Genomic DNA, 19,452 nt, shown 5'->3' on the forward strand with positions numbered 1-19,452 from the left:
CTTCCTCCGTGCTACTGCATGCTCCTTCGTCAATGCAAACTTCTTCCTCTTCTTATATGCCTTCAATCCTTCCATCCTCAATGCACGACTGACCGTTTGGCGCGAAATGTCCGGGAATAGCTGCCGTTTGACTTGTGAAGCAGTTGATGCCCGGCCCGAGCGGATCTCATAGGCAGCGCGGCGGCGAGAGCGTGGGGAGATCAGGGGATGTCGACCACATTTTGGGCTATTATAGTAAAGAGAGTGTCGTTTCTTGGCCACCTTGTCGTAGATACGACCGACGGTGGTGGGGTGGATGGTCTTTCCGAGGCGAGCAAGACTGCGAGCAATCTCTCGAGTAGAGTACCCATGTTCAACCATCAAGACACAGCGAGCACGGGTTGTTGGGGTGGTATAAGGCATTGTAAGGGTCAAGCGAGAGTAGAAAGACGCGATATTGTGAAGCTTGCGCGTGATTAGGAGATAAACGCAGAAAGAAGGAGACGCGTCGAACGCGTCGACGCGTGCCATTACATAAGCATGTCCGTTACGCCGGGACCTCTCTCGCCAGATACTTACTGTCTAACCTCGTTCTTTTGTGCGGTGAGTACATTACATGTTGGGCAGCATACCAACATATTTTCGTTATTTTATAGCCCTCAAGTTTCTACATAGGGACTAATAATATGTCCATGAACGGGGTGCTGCATTACATTTGGACAGCACAGTATCAATACAGTTCACCAGAGAGCAGCGAAGTATAGCATGCAGGACCAGAGACACGCGATAGAAGGCCTCAGCGATGCGTAGGACCAACTTGGCGAACGTCAACGAGCTGGCCCGAAAGAGAATGTTGAAAGTCGGCGGAGTTCTAATCTGCCACAATGATGTCATTTTCACAGGGGTGAGGAGTATGAGCTGTGGCGTCTGTGTGGCGAACAACGCCGTCGACTATTTGGATGTTTAGGGTTCGAGCTAGATATCAAGAAAACATCTTCCATCAACAATTATAAACGAATGACCTGCACCGCGCAACGTCGACACGGGAAAACAATCAGTAAAGAGAGTGACTAAAGCAAGATATATAAAGAGCAGTAAGTAGTTTGGGTAGGATGACAAGCAGGCAGCTGGGTGGTCATACAGATAGATGGCGAAGGGCGAGTACGAGTACAGTATACGCTATAGGTATACAAAAACGTGAGCAGCCCACAGGCACGCGATATATATACAGTATGAAAAGCGCGAAAAGATCAACGGTGTCGCATCCTGCGCTGCAGCCTGCACTGTCGACTCGGGAAAAAGATGGTAACTTCAAGCACCCTGATCTCGCCACCTGGGCCACACATAGCACATATTCACAAATTAAGAGCACAATCGTAACTCACAACTCGGACTCCACGGCTCCAGGCCTCTGCTTGCCCTCACCATCCCGAACAAGTCACAAAACCTCCTTCAAGCACCTCACAGCACCATAACCGCCCCACTCACCATCCCCAAAACTGCCACAGCCCAAACACCCATCCCACCAAGCCCGAGCTCTACTCTCGTCGCCCAACTAGTGCTAGCACTGCCCGTCGGAGCCGTACTCGCAGTGACCGTACTTTCCACACTCGTCGTCGAAGGTCCCGTCGCACTTGTCGAAGCCGGAACAGTCGACTGTACCGTAGTCAAGCTCGTCACTGGTCCTCCAGGGTCAGAGCTCGACAGGGCCGAAGACGCAGATGATGCCGACGAGGCTGCTGAAGAAGCAGACGAAAGTATCGACGAGTCGGAGGAAGCGACGGAGTCGGAGGAGGCCGTTGCGCTTGAGGAAGCGGAGGGTGCGGAAGAGATTGAGGTGATAGAGAGGGATGGGGACGCGAGGGATGCTGAGGACGACCCGGATGGAAGGAGGGTGGAGACGGAGGCAGGGATGGACGCGGTGGTCAGAGGATCGGTGACTGAAGCGGTGATGCTACTGGTCTCAGAGCTTCCGACAGTGGAGATAATCGAGAGAGGGTTGGATATAGGGATGCTGAGGCCGTCAGTCTGCGATGCGGAAGCAGCCGAGGAGGTGGAGGTTTCGTCGTCGGTGGATGTCGTGAGGAGGACGCCAGTCGCAGTGAGAAGAGCCGTGTCTGTGACCTGTCGAGCAACTAAATCCACTGCATCGACTCTACGACGGCCCTCAGGCGCTGCGAGGACAACTACAAGGTAGCAAAAAAAAAATCGATCAATATCTAAAACAAAAGCAAATCATAAGAACAGACGTACCTCCGCAGGCGACCAAAGTCGCGATGAAGAACACTTTATGCATCATGACGAGTGTACAAAGTCGATACGACTACCAGAGCAGGGATTCTGTCGTCTTCTTTGGCTTTTCTCGAAGCCGAGGGATCGTGAAGAGATATAACAAAAACCCGTGTGCTAGAGTGATAAAGCTCTCGGACGGGTCTTTTCTGTCTCGATATGGCTGAGCGTCTGTAGCGACAACAAAAAGCGACTCGAAATTGTGTGTCGAGCGTGCTCTTCGAAGGCCGTTAGAGGATATGAGACAGAGAGAGGGAGGATGGTGTTGCGCGTGGATGACGGGGGCGGAAAAGGTGGAAAAGCGGCAGTGCCGCGATGGTGGTGATTCATTTATAGTGCCACGACATAGCCGAGTGGAGTTGTCCCGCTCCTCCGCGTGAATCGTTCAAACTTCTCATCTTCGTTTTGGCACGAATAAAACGCTTTGACATGAGGGTGACACCAGTTTGACACGAGGGAAGAAGCAACCCCGCATGCTAGCTTGATGTGGAGCGACTACTGCGTTGGCAAGTGGCACAATTTGAGTGTGGCGACTGATGCGATGTTCGCTCGTAGGTTTATTGTACAGTGAGGTTATGAAGAGGTTCAAATATGGATTGGGAATGGTGAAGTACAAGCAGCTCATAGCTATGTCATAGTAGAACCATGGGAGGAGGAAGAAGTAATTTTGATCCACTGAGCGACTCGAACATCGCTCAGCTCACCTTTGATCGAAGATGCATTCGGAGTGTTATACACGGACACTCTTCATGGGTGTACACATCGTAAAAAAGCATACTATATTGGACAGTTATCGCCCTACTCGGACCTACAACTTCGCCGCAGTTTCCGCCCTCACGACCTTGAACCCATGCCTAGGCGCATGAACCCTAACAAATATGTCGTTCTCGCTCTTCTTCTCAATCACGATCTCTTCCTCATCTAACCAGACCAGTTTACCCACATCTTTATGGCTCGCCCCCGAATCTGTCGGCGACAAACGAACCTCGTCTCCCACCTTCAATCCACTAGGCTCGTCCTCTCCCATTTTCACGCCAGCACCAGAACCGGCGGCAACTTTGGCATCGACAAAATCAGAGGAGAGGATGCGTTTGGCTGCGTCTAGGCCTGCGAGGGAGGATGTTGAAACGAGGGACTTTTGGGCGGACTTGACGAGTTTGTCAAAGCGGGAGATCCAGGCGAAGGTTTTGGGGAACCGTTTAGGCGAGATGAGAGCAGGAGGAAGGGCTCCGGGCATAGTATTCAGCCAGTGGAATGGCCATACAGCTGCGAAAAATCCCAATGAGTCAGTCTACATAGCAGACGGTTTGAAGCCACACGCCACACGAGCATGCAGGACGCAAATAATATGATCGCTTACCTTCGATATCCCCGATGCTCACATCCTTTGTCCCTAGAACCCACTCCCTCCCATCTCCGAACAAACCCTCCAGGAACTGAAATCCTGCCAATATTTCCGGCACCGCCTGCGCCCTCCCCGTCTCCATATCCTCCTTCTTCCAACTCCTCCCAGTCAACCCCTCCCTATCCTTCATGAACTTCGGATCCTTGAACACCGGCGAACTCGCCGGAATACACGCCGATGCAGCCGCGAAGATGCCCGAGTCAATAGTCCAACGGGATAAGAGAGCACTGAGTGCGCGTTGGTCGGGCGTCAAATTTGGCGTTGGGGTGAGGAGTGGTGAGGAGGCGGTGCGGACGGAAGGGAATGCTGTGGAGTATGGGAAGTGTGTTTCGAGTTTGGATATGATGAGACGGGTGTCGAGGTAGATGTCGCGACCGAGAGTGAGGACGGGGATGCGGCGGTAGTTGACGCCTAACAGGTTGAGGTCTGGGCGAGGTAGAAGGGGCGGTTGCATCTGTATGGCCAATGAAAACTGTGTCAGTTTCTGAGAGTCAATAAAGGTATGGAGAAATGAGGGCGCGTACACATTGCGCATACGAGATGCCTCGTAATGCTAAATACCACACCACCCTACGAGCGTACGGCGAGAAACTGTAATGGTACAAGACGATTCCGTTGTCGTTTCCGGATGACATTCTGGCAGGAGTTGTCGTAATCACAAAGTCGTTTCTCGAGATAATCAAGCAGAGCAAGAGAAGAAATGCCGATACTGTGAAGAGAGAGAACAGGAGACGCAATGTCAAGAGTTAGGCTCCCGGCTATGGCGGAAAATCGCGAGCCGGAAACATCTTCAACTTCACTCAGTATCTCACCCTCGGCTGATGGTGGGGCACTCAGAAGTACTCTTCGGGTCTATGTTCAAGGCAGCTCTAAATGTATAGTATAAAAGGCATACCAGACAAGCAAAGCGAGAGTGAACGATGAACAATAGGATTTGGTCCAGAATCAGAGGGAGAAAGAGCGATGTCGGAGCATGTCGGAGCTCGAAATGCAGGGACAAAGCTGTGCGTTGATGCTTTGCTGAACGCTACCACCTTGAAGTCGAACTACTATCTGGACAAAGTTCGTCTCCCGGAATTCTGTCCCCTTACTGATCTCTCACGCTCTCTACAGAGCAACGGCAATATGGGATCCCTCGTGTCTTCTGGGCCCCCTATTATCGACACATTACCAGACGAACTCCTTATCCTGATATTCTTCGAGGTACTGGGCGCCTCAGATTCCACGAACCTACATATTGCGATGTTACTCTCGTATGTGTGCTCCCGATGGCGTCGAATTCTCTTACAACATCCTTTGTTCTGGGCCTCTATCACGGTCCCGTCAGTGGCAGGTGCGAAGCTATGTCTTCTCCCTCTGACTGAATACCCAAGGCTCATCACTAATTCATCAGATCTCGGCCGGCTCAGATTACCGCTCCCTGACCTCTTGGATCGCTCGGCCATGATGCCACTCGATGTCTGTGTAGCTCCCAAGCTTTACAAAAGCTACGCCGAAAAGGGACACGATCATTCGCAGTACTTTTCTGCTTTAGACTACGCTGTCTCTCGCGCTCGTCATCTTCACTTCGACTTGGGTGAAGCTCACCTCCTCCTCCTCCATGCCCTGCCCCGTCCTCCTCGTTTCACCCACCTGCTCGACAACTTTTTTCGGTCACGGCCAGACAAGTACTGGCTGTCCGCGCCATGGCTCGAAGAGCTGACCGTTAGAGTCGCAGCGGATAGCGGAAAACTCCGATCTGCTCGCTCCTATCTTCTGCACGATATCCTCTCAAAGCTAGAAGCACCACAGTTGCGATACTGCGACGTTGAAGGATTTTGCGTCGGCCCTAGTATCAGCTTAAGAACCTTCGAGACCTTAACAACATTAGTTTTGAAGGATTGCTTTTTATTTCCATCGTTCGAATTCGGGACACATTTCGTCTGTTTCCCTAATCTCGAACATCTCGCGATACGATCCCCAAAACTAGAGGGAATAACATTCCTGGGCGTACCCACTTCCACCATTCAGTTTACTTTATCCCACCTCAAGATGATGGAGATACAATGTAATGGAAACGATCTCGCACTTGTCTCCCGTATCCTGCACCGCCTATCCGTACCGCCAACCGCGGTCGTCATGCTCTTTGTCGCGTCTGATTCGCTCGATTTTCCATCTACAAGGAAAACCCTCAAACGGATCGCGCGTCACTTTCATACTTCCCTCGGCAGTGTTCCGACCACACAGAATGGACACTACACGGTCTACGATATCTCCGTAGATGCCAATCCGCAGATAGACGTTCCTCAGAGCATTTTCTTGCAGTTGTGAGCATCACTGCTACTTATACTTTGTTTACTGCCCCGTCGTCCTTGCTTTATTACCTCTATCATGCCACAGATCCCTGCTAGTGCCACGACGGTTGTTCAGTAATCATGAAGTCACTCCCTGAATCTGATGCACCATTATCGTGGTTCCCTTTGCTAGCACCTTTGTTGATTTTTTGTACATTGTCTTATATCCCTACTAGTGCTATAACGTCCGATCATATACATAGCTTCATCTTTAGCTATGCCCTTTCCAATTGCTTTCCAACGTCGTCTTCGACTCCTTTGTCTTCCTTATACGGTCCATCTTCTCGTTCTCTGTACAGTATATAACTCCCCACCTCACGTTACCGCCACACGTCCAGACATATTTACAGGCACATTATCTGGAATTCGTAAGAATTCCAAGGCTGCGTAAACAACAACTAACTTGAACAAGGGGGGTCGAAAACGATTCCGAGTAACACTATGTGTCGGAGCTCGAAGTGAACCGGACATAAGCGGGAGCATTGAATCCCAAACTCGGACATATGATCGACGGTCGTCGTACTTCTTCCATCGCATTTATCACAGTCCAATCTAGGCTCGATTGTATACTACATAGGCTGCCCGTCATGGAAACTTCTATCTTCAGCGAACTCCGCGCAGAGAACATTGCCGCTGCCAGCACATACAATTCTTCTGAACGAAAATCATCTATCGGTCACCAGAACGATGATGAAGTTCATTCGACTTCTATCGACAGCCTCCCCAACGAGCTGCTTTGCTACATCTTTATAGAGACGTTGGAGACCACTTCTACCCCTTTCGGCCACCGCCTAGACACCGACAAGGTTGTTGTCCTTTCTCATGTCTGCAGTCGATGGCGCCGAGTTCTCCTTTATAATCCGTCGTTCTGGAAGTCTATCACGGTCATTTCTCAACCAATCAATTTTGACACTGCCACTGGTGAGTGCTCAATATAATCACTGTTTTATCAGCCTTTAACATATCCGTTGCGCATTCAGATGGTTTTTGTCGCCTCACTCTCTCTGAACTGGCGAGCCGGTCGCAAGGCGCCCCCCTCGACGTCGTCGTGGCGATGGAGGAAGAGTCACGGCCGGTGCAACGCGCCCACGCAGACCAGAGTGCTCTCTTTTCGACATTCGAGCGCGAGGTACACCGCATGCGTAAACTCTATATTGATATCGGGGTAGGCCGTCCTTCTATATTCGGCAGACTCTTGTGCGAGTTTTTCCAATCCGATTTATCCACTTGCTCGTGGTCCGCTCCGCTGCTCGAAGACCTCACGCTCGAAACAAACAACGCAGACGGAGATAGTCGGATTTTATTTCATCGTGTCTTATTGAAGCTCAAAGCCCTATCATTGCGATCGCTCGACGTCTACGGAGTAACGTTCAGCAAGATTCGGGGCCATATCGACTACGAAGCTCTCACACGTTTGATTCTGCGAGGTTGCATTGTCCGCAGTACTTTGCACAACTTCATTGCACCACTGGGTTGGTTTCCACAGTTGGAATGTCTCGCAATCCAGGATCTTGATTGTCATCTATGTCCCTCCCGGTCCATAATCACGACACGCATTACTCCCCAACATCTCATATCTCTCCCGCGTCTCAAAACCATGGAGATTGACTGTGAGCCACGAGAACTCTCCTTTTTCTCAAGCTTTATGCACCATATCACGATACCTCGTTCGGCAACTGTCATAATCCTCCTCGAGTTCTATTCCCTTCGGGCGTCTGCTTTGATGAAGCTGGAGGAGATTGCGGGTCGCATCGGTGTTTCGCTCGGTGACGTTCCCACTCGTGTATCCCACCAAAGGACAATCTACGTGATATCTGCGGATCAGACTCACAGTATGAGGAAGACGGGCGACATATCAGACCTTCCAGCCGGTCTTCTACTACTGTGAGACTGTTGCCCTCGCCCTCAAAACATATATCGAACACTTCCATTGCTACTCATGATACATACTGTACGTTGAATCTCCTCAGCATCTCTTGAGCAATTGAAAACTCATAGCTTTATTCTGTCCTCTCCTTCAGACACATCCTCTGGTTTTGTCGCCGTTCATCGACAGGGAGTCTCGCCAAAGAAGTGCGTTTATAGGCGAGAAATATAACTGGTCCTCCGACTCCGTGGTAAATTATAGCGACCTCGAGATCCGAGTTTATCCGAGGTCGTCTTTCATCTTTACTTTTCATCTGTGAAGTGTAATACGTCGAACCCCTCTCCATAACCATCCTCCCATACAAACGACGACTCTCTATTCTCCCTACCGAATGCTGCGATGAGCTTCTCCGCCTCTTCACCTCCATTCATAACCGGCCTCGCTTCTTCTTTCGACTTCCCTTTAGCACCTTGCCCATAGATCTTCATACCCCCACACACTTCCGTATCCGGACCCAAACTCCCTGGGTTCTCTGCACTCGTGTCTATGGTCCCGTCTGAACATTTTGATGGCATCAGAAAAGTACCGATATGCCGAAATGTCAAACTTATTCGTTCCCCGTTCTGGAATTGTTCGACGGGTGATTTGAGCTTAAGTGGTCGCTTGTCGGTGTGGATACTGTGCGTCCATCGTGCGTTCGTGGCGAGTCCCAGTACGAACATCGAATTATGGGGCAGTGGGACGCGTTGTGTCGATCTTGCGGTTGTGGTTGAGATCGAGGTAAGTGTTTTCGATGCAGATAGAGTCTCCTTGTTGGGTGCCTCGGAAGAGCCGGAAGGTGGAAGTGGCGACCTGTCTTTCTTCGTCCTCAGTGTCATTACTCTCTGTGCGCCCAGACTTATGTTGACGATGCTAGACCCCTGAACAATATCGATTGTCTTGTCTGAGTGTTCTGAAATATAATCTGCGCCGGTGCGATAGAATTGTATGAGGACATGGTTGACGGGATGGCCGAGGATTTGTTCGACATGACGCCGAATGAGGGACACAGTGGGCGAGAAAGGTAGCAGAGGTGGCGAGGAGTCAGATGGGTGGCGATAAATTGGGAAGGTTCCTATGAACAAATGGGAGTAATTAGGCCTAAGCATGTCGGAGAAACTGACACGATGGACATGACGATGGAACCAACCGTCTGACTCAACCTCTCCTTCGACTGCGACCAATCTTGGAACCTCTCCGCCTGATATGAGCAACCACAAGCCGTCAGCATAGCAACTAAACCTGAGTTCGAGAAGCCTACCTCGATGAAACATTTTACTCCACTTGACTTCCGCCTTCAACCTCTCGAACGCAACGTCACCTAGCTCTTCAGGCAGGATGTTTTCCACAAGATACGTATCTCCTTCAGCAATCGCTTCGACAGGTCCAAGAAACGACACCGACGAGTCTTCAGGCCTTCGTTTTGGAGGCAGAAGTGTCCCACCCTCCACATTATTACTTGAAGCCGATATAAGCATGTCGTGAGACTCGTCGCCTCCTCCAAAATTATGACGAGCGAATTCCTGAGATGGCTCTTGAGTTTCAACTATTAGGGAAGCGACAAAGCATCGCAAATGCGAACAGGCCAGGGTTCTGCACAAATGTATGAAGCTTTGGCCGTTACGAGTCGTGCGGAGTGCGTAACAATTTGGCGCCCGTCTCGTGTTTGCGATTGTTTGCCGTTGCTTCCACCGCACTTCCAGGCACTTCCTTTTTACCTCCGCCACAACATCCGAGTCTCTTATCCACTTCCTTCCTTCCTTCTTTCCACAACTTTCGTCTCGTCTGTAGCTTATATTTGATTCGAAAACAGGATTCTAACATGTGAGTTCAAGAGAATATCCTAACATGTTCACTCAGGCTCACTCTGATTGTACCGGTAGACGCTTTCTCCTCTGTTGAATATCGCTTTTCCTCGAATGGCGCTCTTCCTCCCAATCGAGATTACCACAAAGATTTTCAGATTATGCTCGCAATCTGAATTCCTTGCTCTCTGTCGTACAAACAAGACATTTCGTGACATCGCTGAACCTCTTACGTACCGCGATATCCGCATCTCGTTTCGAGATGTCAAAACTCAAGCTCAAATAAACAAGGCGTACCATCGTGTAGTTTGTTTATATGAGGCATTGAAGAATGACACGACGAAGGCGGCGATGGTCAACAGGCTGGAAGTGGCGGAGCTTACGTGCGTATCAGGAATATTCGAGCCAACTGCGCGGCTGCATTTCAATGGCGACTAATTCCTCTGTAAAACCTGGTTCTTTTTGTAGTGATCACAAGCCTTCCAGCGGTTGCGCTGCGATAGAGTTCACTCCAGTGTGCTACATGCCACCCAGCGAGTTCACTGGCGCAGAGGAGACCCGTTGCGGACTCACCAAGCTCCCCACGGCCATCGCCGCTGTTTTATCACTGTAACCCGATCTTACCATCTTCCACTGTTCAGGCCGCCAGGAAAAACGCAGTTCCATCACTTTACTTACACTTCTGGAGCATGTTTCAGCTCCCTCACTTCATGAGTTCAAGCTCGACATCACAGAGGATATCTTGAATGTTCGTATCGACCACCAGTGGGCTGGCCGGTATACCGCTTACACCCCTCGAGCCCCGTTGCCCTATTTCCTTCAACGGCATCTCCACCTCAGGCGTGTTGTCTTGCGGATAGAAGACACGATGCCAGACAATCATCTCGAGAACTTCGCTCTGAGCATGCCGAAGCTGGAGCAGTTCGAGGCGCCGGAAATATATTTTCGTTCCCTCACGAAGGATACACCGTTGAAACTTGCCTCCATTAGCCTCATAAACGTTAACCTGTCCCAGCCATTTCATATGCGATTGGATGAAGTCCTAGCTAGGTTCCAGTCCTATGTAGAGTTGAAGTCATTGACTTTGAGGATGGAAAACTTCGACCACGAGACTATCAAGATCATCGCCCGGCGACTACCTGACTTAGATCAGTTGGAGATCTGTCACGAGCTCTACATGTATAGATTACCGACATCGACGGTGAGTATTTCTGCTATCACACATTCTTCAATTTCCCTCAGGCTAATTGTGCTACACACACGTCGACTCACAACGCCTACAGGACGGCATTTCGGACATGGCAAAAGCTTTGTCAAAATTCACGGGCCTTCGCCATATCACCTTTCTCTGGGTCCTCCGCAATTCCATTGGGACGGTAGATGACAGAAACCAGGACGTGGACCAGGAAACGGTATCTAGCTGGGGAGAAGCTTGTTCTACTTTAGCCTGTTGCTCGATATGTGAGTGCGCCTGGTTTCCTTTGATGGCGTACTTACTGATATCTTGTCTTCCAGACGGGAGTGTATGGAAGAGAACGGGATATGGAGATGTATGGACCTGTTCATCCCGTTCGCAAAGCGATTGAATACAAATAGCGGTCGGTCTTAGTGTATGAAAAACGAGCAACGCATGAGATCTATTCGTATGGCGCCGAAGGCACCAGGCTGGACGAACATAAACCAGCGTGGCGCACCTCAAAACGGTGGCGCGAGACCCGAAGAGGAGCAAGTCAAGGGTGCCTGCAAAATGGGGAGATACAACGAGAGAGTGAAGCCTGAACAGTTTCTTATCGAGCATACGGTGAGACCAGTCGTATGCCTATGCTTCGAAAGACGCCTGCTGAATAAGTCGAGAGAGAGAAATCATGATGACCATTCGGGACTCGGGAGTACTCGGAGCGCCATAACGTCGACGTGGATCGTACTTCGGAACCTCCCCGCGCACCCTACGCCGACTCGTCACTATACCAGTTTACACGGCCTGTCGAAGCGTCTGCGAGGCTTGCTTGGTGAGACGCGGCGTTATGGGTGGTTGGGCGTAGCACCGATGGAACTCCAGCGTCACTAGGTTGGAAGCAGCATAGGCAAGGTGCACTACGCTTGAGTGCATTCAAACCGAGGGACCTAATGACGACAGAGAGAATAGTATAAGAAGTCGGAAGACCGAGTCAAACCTTCACTCACCTCAACCTCAATTTCTATCGTGTAAACCTAAGCTAGTATATCAATAATGTCGACCATTGCGACGGGATCGGAGAGCACCCTGGATTGGCTCACAGAGGTCAGTTCAGACGGAGGGTTTCTTCAGTCTTCACATGATGGTTGATGTTCTCGTTTATTGATTGTATGGTGACCCGGCAGTTCTACGCAGCGTCAGACACGCGCGACGCGTCTCTCTGGGTGGACGCTTTCTTCACAGACGATGCGGCGATCGACTTCGGGAATCATCCCACCGTACGAGGCAAAGAAAACATTCGACCTGTCAGTCTTCCTTATCACTCTTACCATAGTTTGAAGCTGACCTAGTCAACCTACGGCTCAGTGGGTGGGCGAACAGTTCCCATACATATCACTGATCAAACACGAAATCCTTGAATTCCGTGAGTGGCTCATATAATCAAAGGTTCTACAGAAGAGACTCACCGAGCGCCGTTGCCGCATCACCGCACATGCCTACGTAGACGAGGCAAACAACAGCATATATCACAGCCTGAGGATCTCCTATCGCGTCAAGGACGATCCGGAGGACCAAGTGATCCCTATTCGTGCGTTCGCGATCGCTCATAGACGACTGGTCGATTCAGGATTGGTAGTGACCGAGCCACTTCAAGGTGGCGAGAAACCTTGTGGGGGACTGAGAGTTGACAAGTTCGAGGTGTGGCTAGATAAGAGTCCAGTAGCGGAAAGGATCTCGTGGGTGTCGAAGATGTTGGGGAAACAAACTTGACGTGAATATGAGAACTGTAGAAATATTGGTCAGGATGTGCATAGCAGTAACGTAGAATGGACGCTCTCTGGCTCACCTATGCAAGCCCATAAGATTGTTCGCTGTAAGACTGCACATAAGACCAAACGAAGAAAACTTTCACGTTCGATAGTCACTCGTATGCAAGTGAAGCAAGCTGTGGCCTGAAAACTGCCAGGAATGAAAGCATAACTCTTCATGGCGGTGCATTATGGATTATTTTTAGCACGACCTATCGCAGAATTACATCCACGATCAATTACTGACCCATTACAATACCTTTGTCCATCCCTCGACCCCGAACGTCCAACAATCCACCGCTTCTCACCCACCTACCCATCCACGCACACCCATCCACCCCATCTCACCATACACATCACATCCCTCACGCCCCACCTCCAGGCCTCCTCCCAAACATCCCTCCAACCTTGCCCACAACCCTCCCCACACCCACCCAAACCCCCACCACAACCCCAAGATCTACAACAGCCACCTCCACCGCCCCCGCCATATACCTCGGCGCAAACACCTTCCAAACCATCAAATGTCTCCTCAGCGCCGCCGCGCCCACCGCGCTCCCCGTCACCAACACCGCAAAATAACACATCGTCCCCAATCCCGCCCGCACCGCATTCAAGCCCACCGTCCCCGCGGCCGAAAGCGGCGACGGCGAACCGGGCGTGGACGTGATGAGCGGCGAGACGTTCCAGAGCGCGAGGAGGGGCGCGGAGAGTGCGAGGAGGAAGATGGGGCCGAATGTGTTTAGGAGGACGAGGAGGGGGGAGGACGGGTAGGTTACGGTTGAGGAGAGGATGAAGGCGGATTTCCATTGGATGGAGGGGATGGTGGATTGGTGACCTGTCGTGTAGAATGCCTGCAGTGCGAGGAGGGCGATCGGGACGATGTCGGAGAAGGAGACGCGGGCGGGGGAGGAGGAGAGGCTTGCGGCGGAGGCGGAGTTTCCGGCTTGGGATTGGAGGAGCTCGAGTGCGGCGGACGGGTTGGTTTCGAAGGCGGATTGGAGGGCTTTGGTGTCTCGGACACTGTCGAGGATTTCGAGATGGGAAAGTAGAGCGATGGTGGCGAGGCCGATTGTCAGTTGTCCGGTCAATTGGGTGGTAAACCAGACGAGGCCGAGGGATATACACCAGAATATAAAGTAGGGTGATCCAAACGCGTTGGCGAAGCCCATAACGATGACCTGTGATTTCGGAGGCTCGTTCGGGTCGTCGTCATGGCTCGGTGGAAGACGTTCCTTGACGATCTGCAAGCAGACTGGGACGATGGCCCATAGGACACCTCCAAACACGAGACTCCCACCCATCGCACACCAGGACAAGACCGTCCTCATCAACCTCAAATTGACATCAGGTCCCCACATCTCCGTGCTATCCATCCATTCCATCAACCAATACGCGGTTCCGGAGAGTAAAGTCGGCGTAAGGATATATGGCAGGAAAATCGCCGCGACGCCCCTGTCCGACTTCGAAATCGCCAGGATCCTCCGGATGATGATGGGAAGAAGGATGCATGTCGGCAAGACGAGGTATAAAGTCGACGTTGGAGGCTCAGCGACGGTGCCTCCTGCGAAGAACGTGATGCTGCACCAAGGATGCTGTTCCTCCCTGCATACCGTACTAATTCCCATAAGCCGTACACAAACGGCGAACAAGGCCGAGAAGAACAATATTCGACGGCGGAGATGCGAAGTCGGTGCGTGGAAGGCCGTCAGGAACGCGGGGATAAGGGTAGTGAGCAGGAAGAACGGGACGACACGATCTTCCCAGAAGGTAAACGAGTTGGATAGGAAGGCGAGCGGATGTAGCACCAGCGGGATTAGCGACCACGAGAGTTGGAACCGGGGTGGTGCTGCGAATACGATGCCCAGGCCTGAGCCCAGCGATATACCGAAAAGGGCCATTTGCAAGAACGATACGCCGTCCAATATTCCTGAAGCTTGGAGTGGCATGTAACTGACGACGGCCAATGAAGCGCCGGCGGCACCAGCTATGACATATCGTCGTGTAAGCTCTACGACCCACGCATCCCATTGTTCCGCCGTCCTATTACTGTGCTGGAACAGTCCCCAGCCCACGAGCAAACTGAGTACCAGCGTTGTCAATCCGAATGCCATCAGCACGACGTTGAACTGCGCCCACAACGACCGACAGGTCTCCAGCACGAGCCGAGTATACGCGATCGAGGCCGTCAACCTGTCTGTCGAAGTCGCCGTGACGGACCACTGCGTTTGGAGATGGTTCCATACAGAGTCGAGTTCGCCGCCGGAGGAGCTATTGCGGTATGCGGAAAGATAGGTGTTCACCTGGCGGGTATTGAGTTCCAAGGCGCGGACGTACTCCGCACCCTTCTTGTCTCGCCAGAAAAGCTCGGGTATGACGGTTCCTAGATTGTTGAAGGGGATAGGAAGACCCAGAAGGAGCGAAAGCGACGAAACCAGGTCGATTTGCTGGATCCAACGATGTGGCACCGTCGCACCAGGGAACGTCGTCGTCCGTTTAAGACTGTCTGGGATGTACGAATCTCCGACGGACAGAGCGGGACCCTTGGAGTAGATCCACATCGCGGATGAGACTTCCAGATCGCCATCGCCACCATGATCGCCCTTCCTATCCATTCCATGGTCGCCCAAAACGACCAAAAGCGTATCATCGTCCAACTTGTCCACGACACGCGTGAGAACGTCGTTCATCTGCTCCTGCTTTGCCCTCATTGTGGGATGGTCCGGTCCTACGCGATGCCCTACGTGATCTACACCGAGAAAATGCCCAATGAGGAAGTCCCACTTGTTTGCGTGCGGAGAGTCTGTGAGGAGAGGGAAGAGGTTGTCGATGACGCCATTATCGACAGTGTGTAGGTCCTCGACGTTGAAGGAGTCAAAGTCGTGAGTTATATCAGGGTGGAAGGAGTCTGGGAAGACGGAGAGCCAGGTGTCGTCACCCATGAAGGCTACCTAAGCAAGCTGGTGTAAATATTGAGATGCAAGCGCACAGGAACCAGCATGGAATACAAGAGGGAGGTAGTGAAGGAAAGAGCAAACATACACTTTTGTTGGCCATGCGAAGCTGCTTCACGATCGAATCCTCATCAATCGACGATCCTCCAAAATTGTGGCCCATATCGACGAAAGTCGGTAATGAACCCGTAACGAGCCCTTTAATCCTCTGAAGCGTCGTTGTTGGTGGGTCTGAATACGCATTAAATAGGAATGAGTTCTTCGGGTACTTTTCCGTGAGTTCACGAGGAAGCGTCAATATATTATGATGGTAAGGTGATTGTGGCTCCGGTGGGTTCGGTGAGAGGAAATCGAAGCGGAGAGCGTCGATGATGAGTAATACGGCTCGTTTGTGCGTTGGCGTGAGAGTGCATGGGTCGGATGGGGAGCAGGTTGTGACGGTGGGGAGGGAGAGCCGGGAGAGGAGGAAGCCTTGAGTGAAGAGGTATATTCCGGCGAGGTGGAGGAAGAAGAGGTATAGCAGGACTGAGGGCGCTTTGAACGACATTCTGTAGAGACATAATAAATTGATGTTCTAAGGAAGAATATGGCAGACGTAACGCACTTGAGGAGCTTGGCCGTCCTTTGTACCCTGACTGTTGTTTAACACGTCAACGAGTGGGTTGTGTCTTGCGCAAGTAGAGACAAACTGGGCAGTCCCGATGCGTCCCGAGTCGAAAGGCCCTATGCCAGGGCCTCTGTGAAAGACCGATAATAGATGGTCTACACAGGTAGTAGATCAGTGAGCTTGGGTGGTATATACGAAGTCAAGGTATCGTTGTGAATATGTCTGTTCCTGTCTGTTCGTTCGCAGAGAGCCTGTACACTGCCACAGTACGGCGTGATCGTGGTTTTATCTGCAGACACAAAAAGTCTAATATGGCGAAGAAAGGAGTGAGCTTCGAAGGTATTCCAAGGGGACCAAGAGTTTCGAGGTCGATGGTGGAGGAGACTCGGAGCGCGTCGCGTGGCTCAACTCTGGCGCGTCGGAAGTGGTTGGGCCACACTTTCTTTCGCCACTCTACTTCCTCACGCTTTCCTTCCTTGATCCGATCCCGCAAGCAGAGTCGTCCGTCCTGTCTTTTCTTGAATGAAACCCTTAGGAACGGATGGAATTGAGTACACAAGGATCACTGAAATTGAGAGCTATACATCCAATCCCAACTCGACTGAATTATCCAAGAAGTGGGTAGAAAAGGTCACTGAAAACAAGACGTAGGCGAGCGAAAGCAAAAAATGAATAAGCAAGAAAAGGCTACAATGAGATTCAGATCCAGCACCAGCGGGTATACTTATACAAAATGTTCCAAACCCTCCATTCCGAAAACACATTCAACAACTAGACACACAATTCGTGCCCTCCTTTCGCCCGTACAGTGTTCGTCCGCAGAATAGGTTGAAGGTCCTTAATCGTCCATGGAGTAATCGACGTACTTCCGCCGCTCCATAATATCCCTGAGAGGACCCAAGAGTCGGTTGAAGGTCACTGCGTCCAGCGCGGCGACCTTTAGCTTTGGGAGTTGGGAGCCAGGTTCTCTGGTCACAGCTTTAACGGTGGCTGCACGGGGTGCGAGCTTCAGAAGCGCCAGCTCTACGTGATCATCAACATATGAGTTGTCAGTCTCGGCACACAGAAGAAAGGGGAAGTGACAAAAAGAAAGACGCACCTCCGAAATAGTCTCCCTTCTCCCGATAATGTCCTACCTGAATCTCTCTCTGCTCCCCATCCTCCCCATCCTTCTGAATCTTCGTCACAATCGCCTCCCCATCCTCCACAAAATAAAACTTATCTCCCAACTCTCCCTCCTTCACCACCGCCTGTCCATCCTCATAAACCGTGCTCACCAGCGCATCCGCGACCTTACTCCTCTCCTCGGGCGAAAGCGCGCTCAACAACGGCACCATGCTCACGAAATGCTCATACATCGTCCTCCGCCTAAACGCAGCCTTGAGTATAATCGTCCTGAACGTCTCCCGATCGAGCACCCAGAGCGTCGAATCCTCCCGGGCGACGACGCTAGCCGCGCGCGCATGTCCATACATCAACGCCAACTCGCCGAATGAACTCCCAGCCCCACAATCAATCATCCACTCCCCGAACACCTTATGTCCCTTTCCCCTCCCCTCCTCCTCGGAGTAGAACTCATCGTCCGACGTGAAATGTGTAGACCTGTCCGAAGGTTGCAACCAAGGATCCTTCACCTTCTTCTTCTCGTCTTTATACACTGTACAGAGCCCGCTCTCCACCACGTAGAACTCCGTCCCATTCTCGCCTTGTAGGATCACAATCTCGTTCTTCTTCACTTTCTTCTCCTGCATCGCGTTCAGCACGCCCGTGAGCTGTTCCTCGTCTAGCCCGCTGAACAGAAAGTTTTCGCCCGAGATGGAGGCTTTGATGCGTGAGAGTTGGTCTGGCGATTTTGGATGGACAGGGAGTGGGGCTGAGGATTCGTCGTCGTCCGAGAGGGAGATGGGTTCTGCGCTGACGGACATCCGACGGTCGAGAATAGTAGGCGTTCCGAACGCGGCGTTCAGATGATAATTCTGATCGATGATGGGGACCGGGACGGGGGACACGCTCGGCGTAGCATGCATGTCATATGCGATAGTATTGAACGGGGACGCGTTATTGAAGATGGAATGCGGGTTGGGGTTGTTGAATCCGCCGGGTGGCACGGGTGGCATTGGTGGTGTGTTCGTGCGCCCGAGTCCGATGTTCATATTGCTGCTGGTCGTATGAGGATCAGGAGTTCCGTCGATAGAGAAGTTAGCTGCGCCATCACGAGCGAAACGAGCGCGAAGGGCAGAGTTGCTTCGGGTCGTGTGCATGGGATGCATAGACGCGCGACGGGACGGCGCATTCGTCGACCAGGGGTTCGTGAACTCCGTACCCTGCGAAGACGACTGTTGTTCAAGACTAGCACCGGTCGGGAACGGGTTCGTGAAAGTTGCGGGGCCACCTTGGAGTGGAGAGGCGGTTCGCTGCTGCTGTTGACCGACGGAATACGACGTGGGATTGACGCCCGACATGGGATTGACGCCCGACATGAGGGGTACGGTGTGTGGGTTGTCGATGAAGTGATCTGGGGGAAGAGCGGCGGCAAGGGATGGACGGTGGGCGAGTATATCACGGATGCGGGTGCGTTGTTCTTCGAGACGGGATTGGAACCAGGATGAACAGAATTGGAGAGCGTCTTTTGGCTGGACGCGGTGGAAATCCTTCGTGAGGTCCGCGACGAGCGCGTCGAAGGTGGACATGGTGTCTTAGTTCTTACAAGACTAGTATGGCAGGTTTGTGGCAGTCAGGGTATTGTTCTGCCGCCCCGTAGGTTAGCTTCCATCTCACATGGTAAGATTGTTCGAAGAAAGGATCATGAGATTTGTCCTCACTTTTATATATGGACTGTGAAGTAACGGATTAGAGGGTACATTTGAGCAGATTTTTCGCTAGAGATTAGCTGATTGCTCACCTAGGTTGTTGGTGTCGTGATGGTGGCGGGGGAAGAGAAAGACGCGAAACTCGAAGGGTGGGTTTGTTTTCTATAAAGGGACGCGTTGTAGTGGATTACGTCATCTCCATATCTTTGGTCTATTGTTTCGCTAAAACGGGCAGTCTCTGGACCTTCCCAATACCGTCAAGAAGGTCCTTGTTCAACTGTAGGATGCAGCGATTTTATCGACTTTTTTTTGTACGGTGTGGCGATAGTGAGCTCGAGAACGCCACACCGACGGAAGTAAATTAGACTTCCGAACCGAC

At 51.6% G+C, this 19,452-nt stretch overlaps 9 protein-coding genes across 9 annotated transcripts; 4 read left to right on the top strand and 5 right to left on the bottom strand.

Annotated features, from left to right (window-relative positions):
• Positions 1 to 964: 964 nt before the first annotated feature.
• On the bottom strand, positions 965 to 2,556 carry STEHIDRAFT_148091 (uncharacterized protein). Its single transcript, XM_007305877.1, has 2 exons — positions 2,233 to 2,556; positions 965 to 2,165 (listed from the first exon to the last, which is right to left on the bottom strand). Exons 1-2 carry the CDS (start codon positions 2,276 to 2,278, stop codon positions 1,441 to 1,443), a joined length of 771 nt encoding a protein of 256 aa, XP_007305939.1. The 5' UTR covers positions 2,279 to 2,556; the 3' UTR covers positions 965 to 1,440.
• A 465-nt stretch (positions 2,557 to 3,021) lies between these two features.
• STEHIDRAFT_140333 (uncharacterized protein) lies at positions 3,022 to 4,577 on the bottom strand. Its single transcript, XM_007305878.1, has 3 exons — positions 4,198 to 4,577; positions 3,629 to 4,127; positions 3,022 to 3,534 (listed from the first exon to the last, which is right to left on the bottom strand). Exons 1-3 carry the CDS (start codon positions 4,306 to 4,308, stop codon positions 3,077 to 3,079), a joined length of 1,068 nt encoding a protein of 355 aa, XP_007305940.1. The 5' UTR covers positions 4,309 to 4,577; the 3' UTR covers positions 3,022 to 3,076.
• Positions 4,578 to 4,636: 59 nt separating this feature from the next.
• Positions 4,637 to 6,333, top strand: STEHIDRAFT_169664 (uncharacterized protein; the record flags this gene model as incomplete). The annotated part of the gene is made up of 3 exons (XM_007305879.1): positions 4,637 to 4,735; positions 4,787 to 5,006; positions 5,067 to 6,333. 3 exons carry the CDS (start codon positions 4,637 to 4,639, stop codon positions 5,981 to 5,983), a joined length of 1,236 nt encoding a protein of 411 aa, XP_007305941.1. The 3' UTR covers positions 5,984 to 6,333.
• A 260-nt stretch (positions 6,334 to 6,593) lies between these two features.
• Positions 6,594 to 7,894, top strand: STEHIDRAFT_169665 (uncharacterized protein; the record flags this gene model as incomplete). The annotated part of the gene is made up of 2 exons (XM_007305880.1): positions 6,594 to 6,927; positions 6,987 to 7,894. 2 exons carry the CDS (start codon positions 6,594 to 6,596, stop codon positions 7,892 to 7,894), a joined length of 1,242 nt encoding a protein of 413 aa, XP_007305942.1.
• Positions 7,895 to 8,175: 281 nt separating this feature from the next.
• Positions 8,176 to 9,390, bottom strand: STEHIDRAFT_158479 (uncharacterized protein; the record flags this gene model as incomplete). Its single annotated transcript, XM_007305881.1, has 3 exons — positions 8,176 to 8,987; positions 9,063 to 9,113; positions 9,174 to 9,390. 3 exons carry the CDS (start codon positions 9,388 to 9,390, stop codon positions 8,176 to 8,178), a joined length of 1,080 nt encoding a protein of 359 aa, XP_007305943.1.
• Positions 9,391 to 9,644: 254 nt separating this feature from the next.
• STEHIDRAFT_140336 (uncharacterized protein) lies at positions 9,645 to 11,313 on the top strand. Its single transcript, XM_007305882.1, has 6 exons — positions 9,645 to 9,736; positions 9,796 to 10,100; positions 10,186 to 10,277; positions 10,359 to 10,918; positions 11,001 to 11,178; positions 11,233 to 11,313. The coding sequence occupies exons 2-6, from the start codon at positions 9,832 to 9,834 to the stop codon at positions 11,301 to 11,303; spliced, it is 1,170 nt and encodes a 389-aa protein (XP_007305944.1). The 5' UTR covers positions 9,645 to 9,736; positions 9,796 to 9,831; the 3' UTR covers positions 11,304 to 11,313.
• Positions 11,314 to 11,575: 262 nt separating this feature from the next.
• STEHIDRAFT_148095 (uncharacterized protein) lies at positions 11,576 to 12,787 on the top strand. The gene is made up of 4 exons (XM_007305883.1): positions 11,576 to 11,998; positions 12,079 to 12,198; positions 12,260 to 12,317; positions 12,399 to 12,787. The coding sequence occupies exons 1-4, from the start codon at positions 11,948 to 11,950 to the stop codon at positions 12,662 to 12,664; spliced, it is 495 nt and encodes a 164-aa protein (XP_007305945.1). The 5' UTR covers positions 11,576 to 11,947; the 3' UTR covers positions 12,665 to 12,787.
• A 108-nt stretch (positions 12,788 to 12,895) lies between these two features.
• On the bottom strand, positions 12,896 to 16,628 carry STEHIDRAFT_81447 (uncharacterized protein). The gene is made up of 3 exons (XM_007305742.1): positions 16,261 to 16,628; positions 15,745 to 16,204; positions 12,896 to 15,653 (listed from the first exon to the last, which is right to left on the bottom strand). Exons 2-3 carry the CDS (start codon positions 16,201 to 16,203, stop codon positions 13,068 to 13,070), a joined length of 3,045 nt encoding a protein of 1,014 aa, XP_007305804.1. The 5' UTR covers position 16,204; positions 16,261 to 16,628; the 3' UTR covers positions 12,896 to 13,067.
• Positions 16,629 to 16,802: 174 nt separating this feature from the next.
• On the bottom strand, positions 16,803 to 18,953 carry STEHIDRAFT_81452 (camp-dependent protein kinase regulatory subunit; the record flags this gene model as incomplete). Its single annotated transcript, XM_007305743.1, has 3 exons — positions 16,803 to 17,286; positions 17,363 to 18,507; positions 18,724 to 18,953. 3 exons carry the CDS (start codon positions 18,951 to 18,953, stop codon positions 17,102 to 17,104), a joined length of 1,560 nt encoding a protein of 519 aa, XP_007305805.1. The 3' UTR covers positions 16,803 to 17,101.
• Positions 18,954 to 19,452: the final 499 nt, after the last annotated feature.

This window comes from Stereum hirsutum, assembly GCF_000264905.1.
Source record: "Stereum hirsutum FP-91666 SS1 unplaced genomic scaffold STEHIscaffold_10, whole genome shotgun sequence".
NCBI classification, from domain to species: Eukaryota; Fungi; Basidiomycota; class Agaricomycetes; order Russulales; family Stereaceae; genus Stereum; species Stereum hirsutum.

Coding starts and splice junctions, on each gene's coding strand:
- STEHIDRAFT_81447 (XM_007305742.1), bottom strand. CDS start 16,203: ATGTCGTTCAAAGCGCCCTCAGTCCTGCTATACCTCTTCTTCCTCCAC. Junction 15,654..15,744: donor TTCGCATGGCCAACAAAAGT/GTATGTTTGCTC, acceptor CAGCTTGCTTAG/GTAGCCTTCATGGGTGACGA.
- STEHIDRAFT_148095 (XM_007305883.1), top strand. CDS start 11,948: ATGTCGACCATTGCGACGGGATCGGAGAGCACCCTGGATTGGCTCACA. Junction 11,999..12,078: donor CCCTGGATTGGCTCACAGAG/GTCAGTTCAGAC, acceptor GTGACCCGGCAG/TTCTACGCAGCGTCAGACAC. Junction 12,318..12,398: donor ACACGAAATCCTTGAATTCC/GTGAGTGGCTCA, acceptor ATGCCTACGTAG/ACGAGGCAAACAACAGCATA.
- STEHIDRAFT_140333 (XM_007305878.1), bottom strand. CDS start 4,308: ATGTCATCCGGAAACGACAACGGAATCGTCTTGTACCATTACAGTTTC. Junction 4,128..4,197: donor GCATCTCGTATGCGCAATGT/GTACGCGCCCTC, acceptor TTGGCCATACAG/ATGCAACCGCCCCTTCTACC. Junction 3,535..3,628: donor GAGCATCGGGGATATCGAAG/GTAAGCGATCAT, acceptor GATTTTTCGCAG/CTGTATGGCCATTCCACTGG.
- STEHIDRAFT_140336 (XM_007305882.1), top strand. CDS start 9,832: ATGGCGCTCTTCCTCCCAATCGAGATTACCACAAAGATTTTCAGATTA. Junction 10,101..10,185: donor CTGGAAGTGGCGGAGCTTAC/GTGCGTATCAGG, acceptor TTCTTTTTGTAG/TGATCACAAGCCTTCCAGCG. Junction 10,278..10,358: donor CACTGGCGCAGAGGAGACCC/GTTGCGGACTCA, acceptor TCCACTGTTCAG/GCCGCCAGGAAAAACGCAGT.
- STEHIDRAFT_148091 (XM_007305877.1), bottom strand. CDS start 2,278: ATGATGCATAAAGTGTTCTTCATCGCGACTTTGGTCGCCTGCGGAG. Junction 2,166..2,232: donor GACTTTGGTCGCCTGCGGAG/GTACGTCTGTTC, acceptor GCTACCTTGTAG/TTGTCCTCGCAGCGCCTGAG.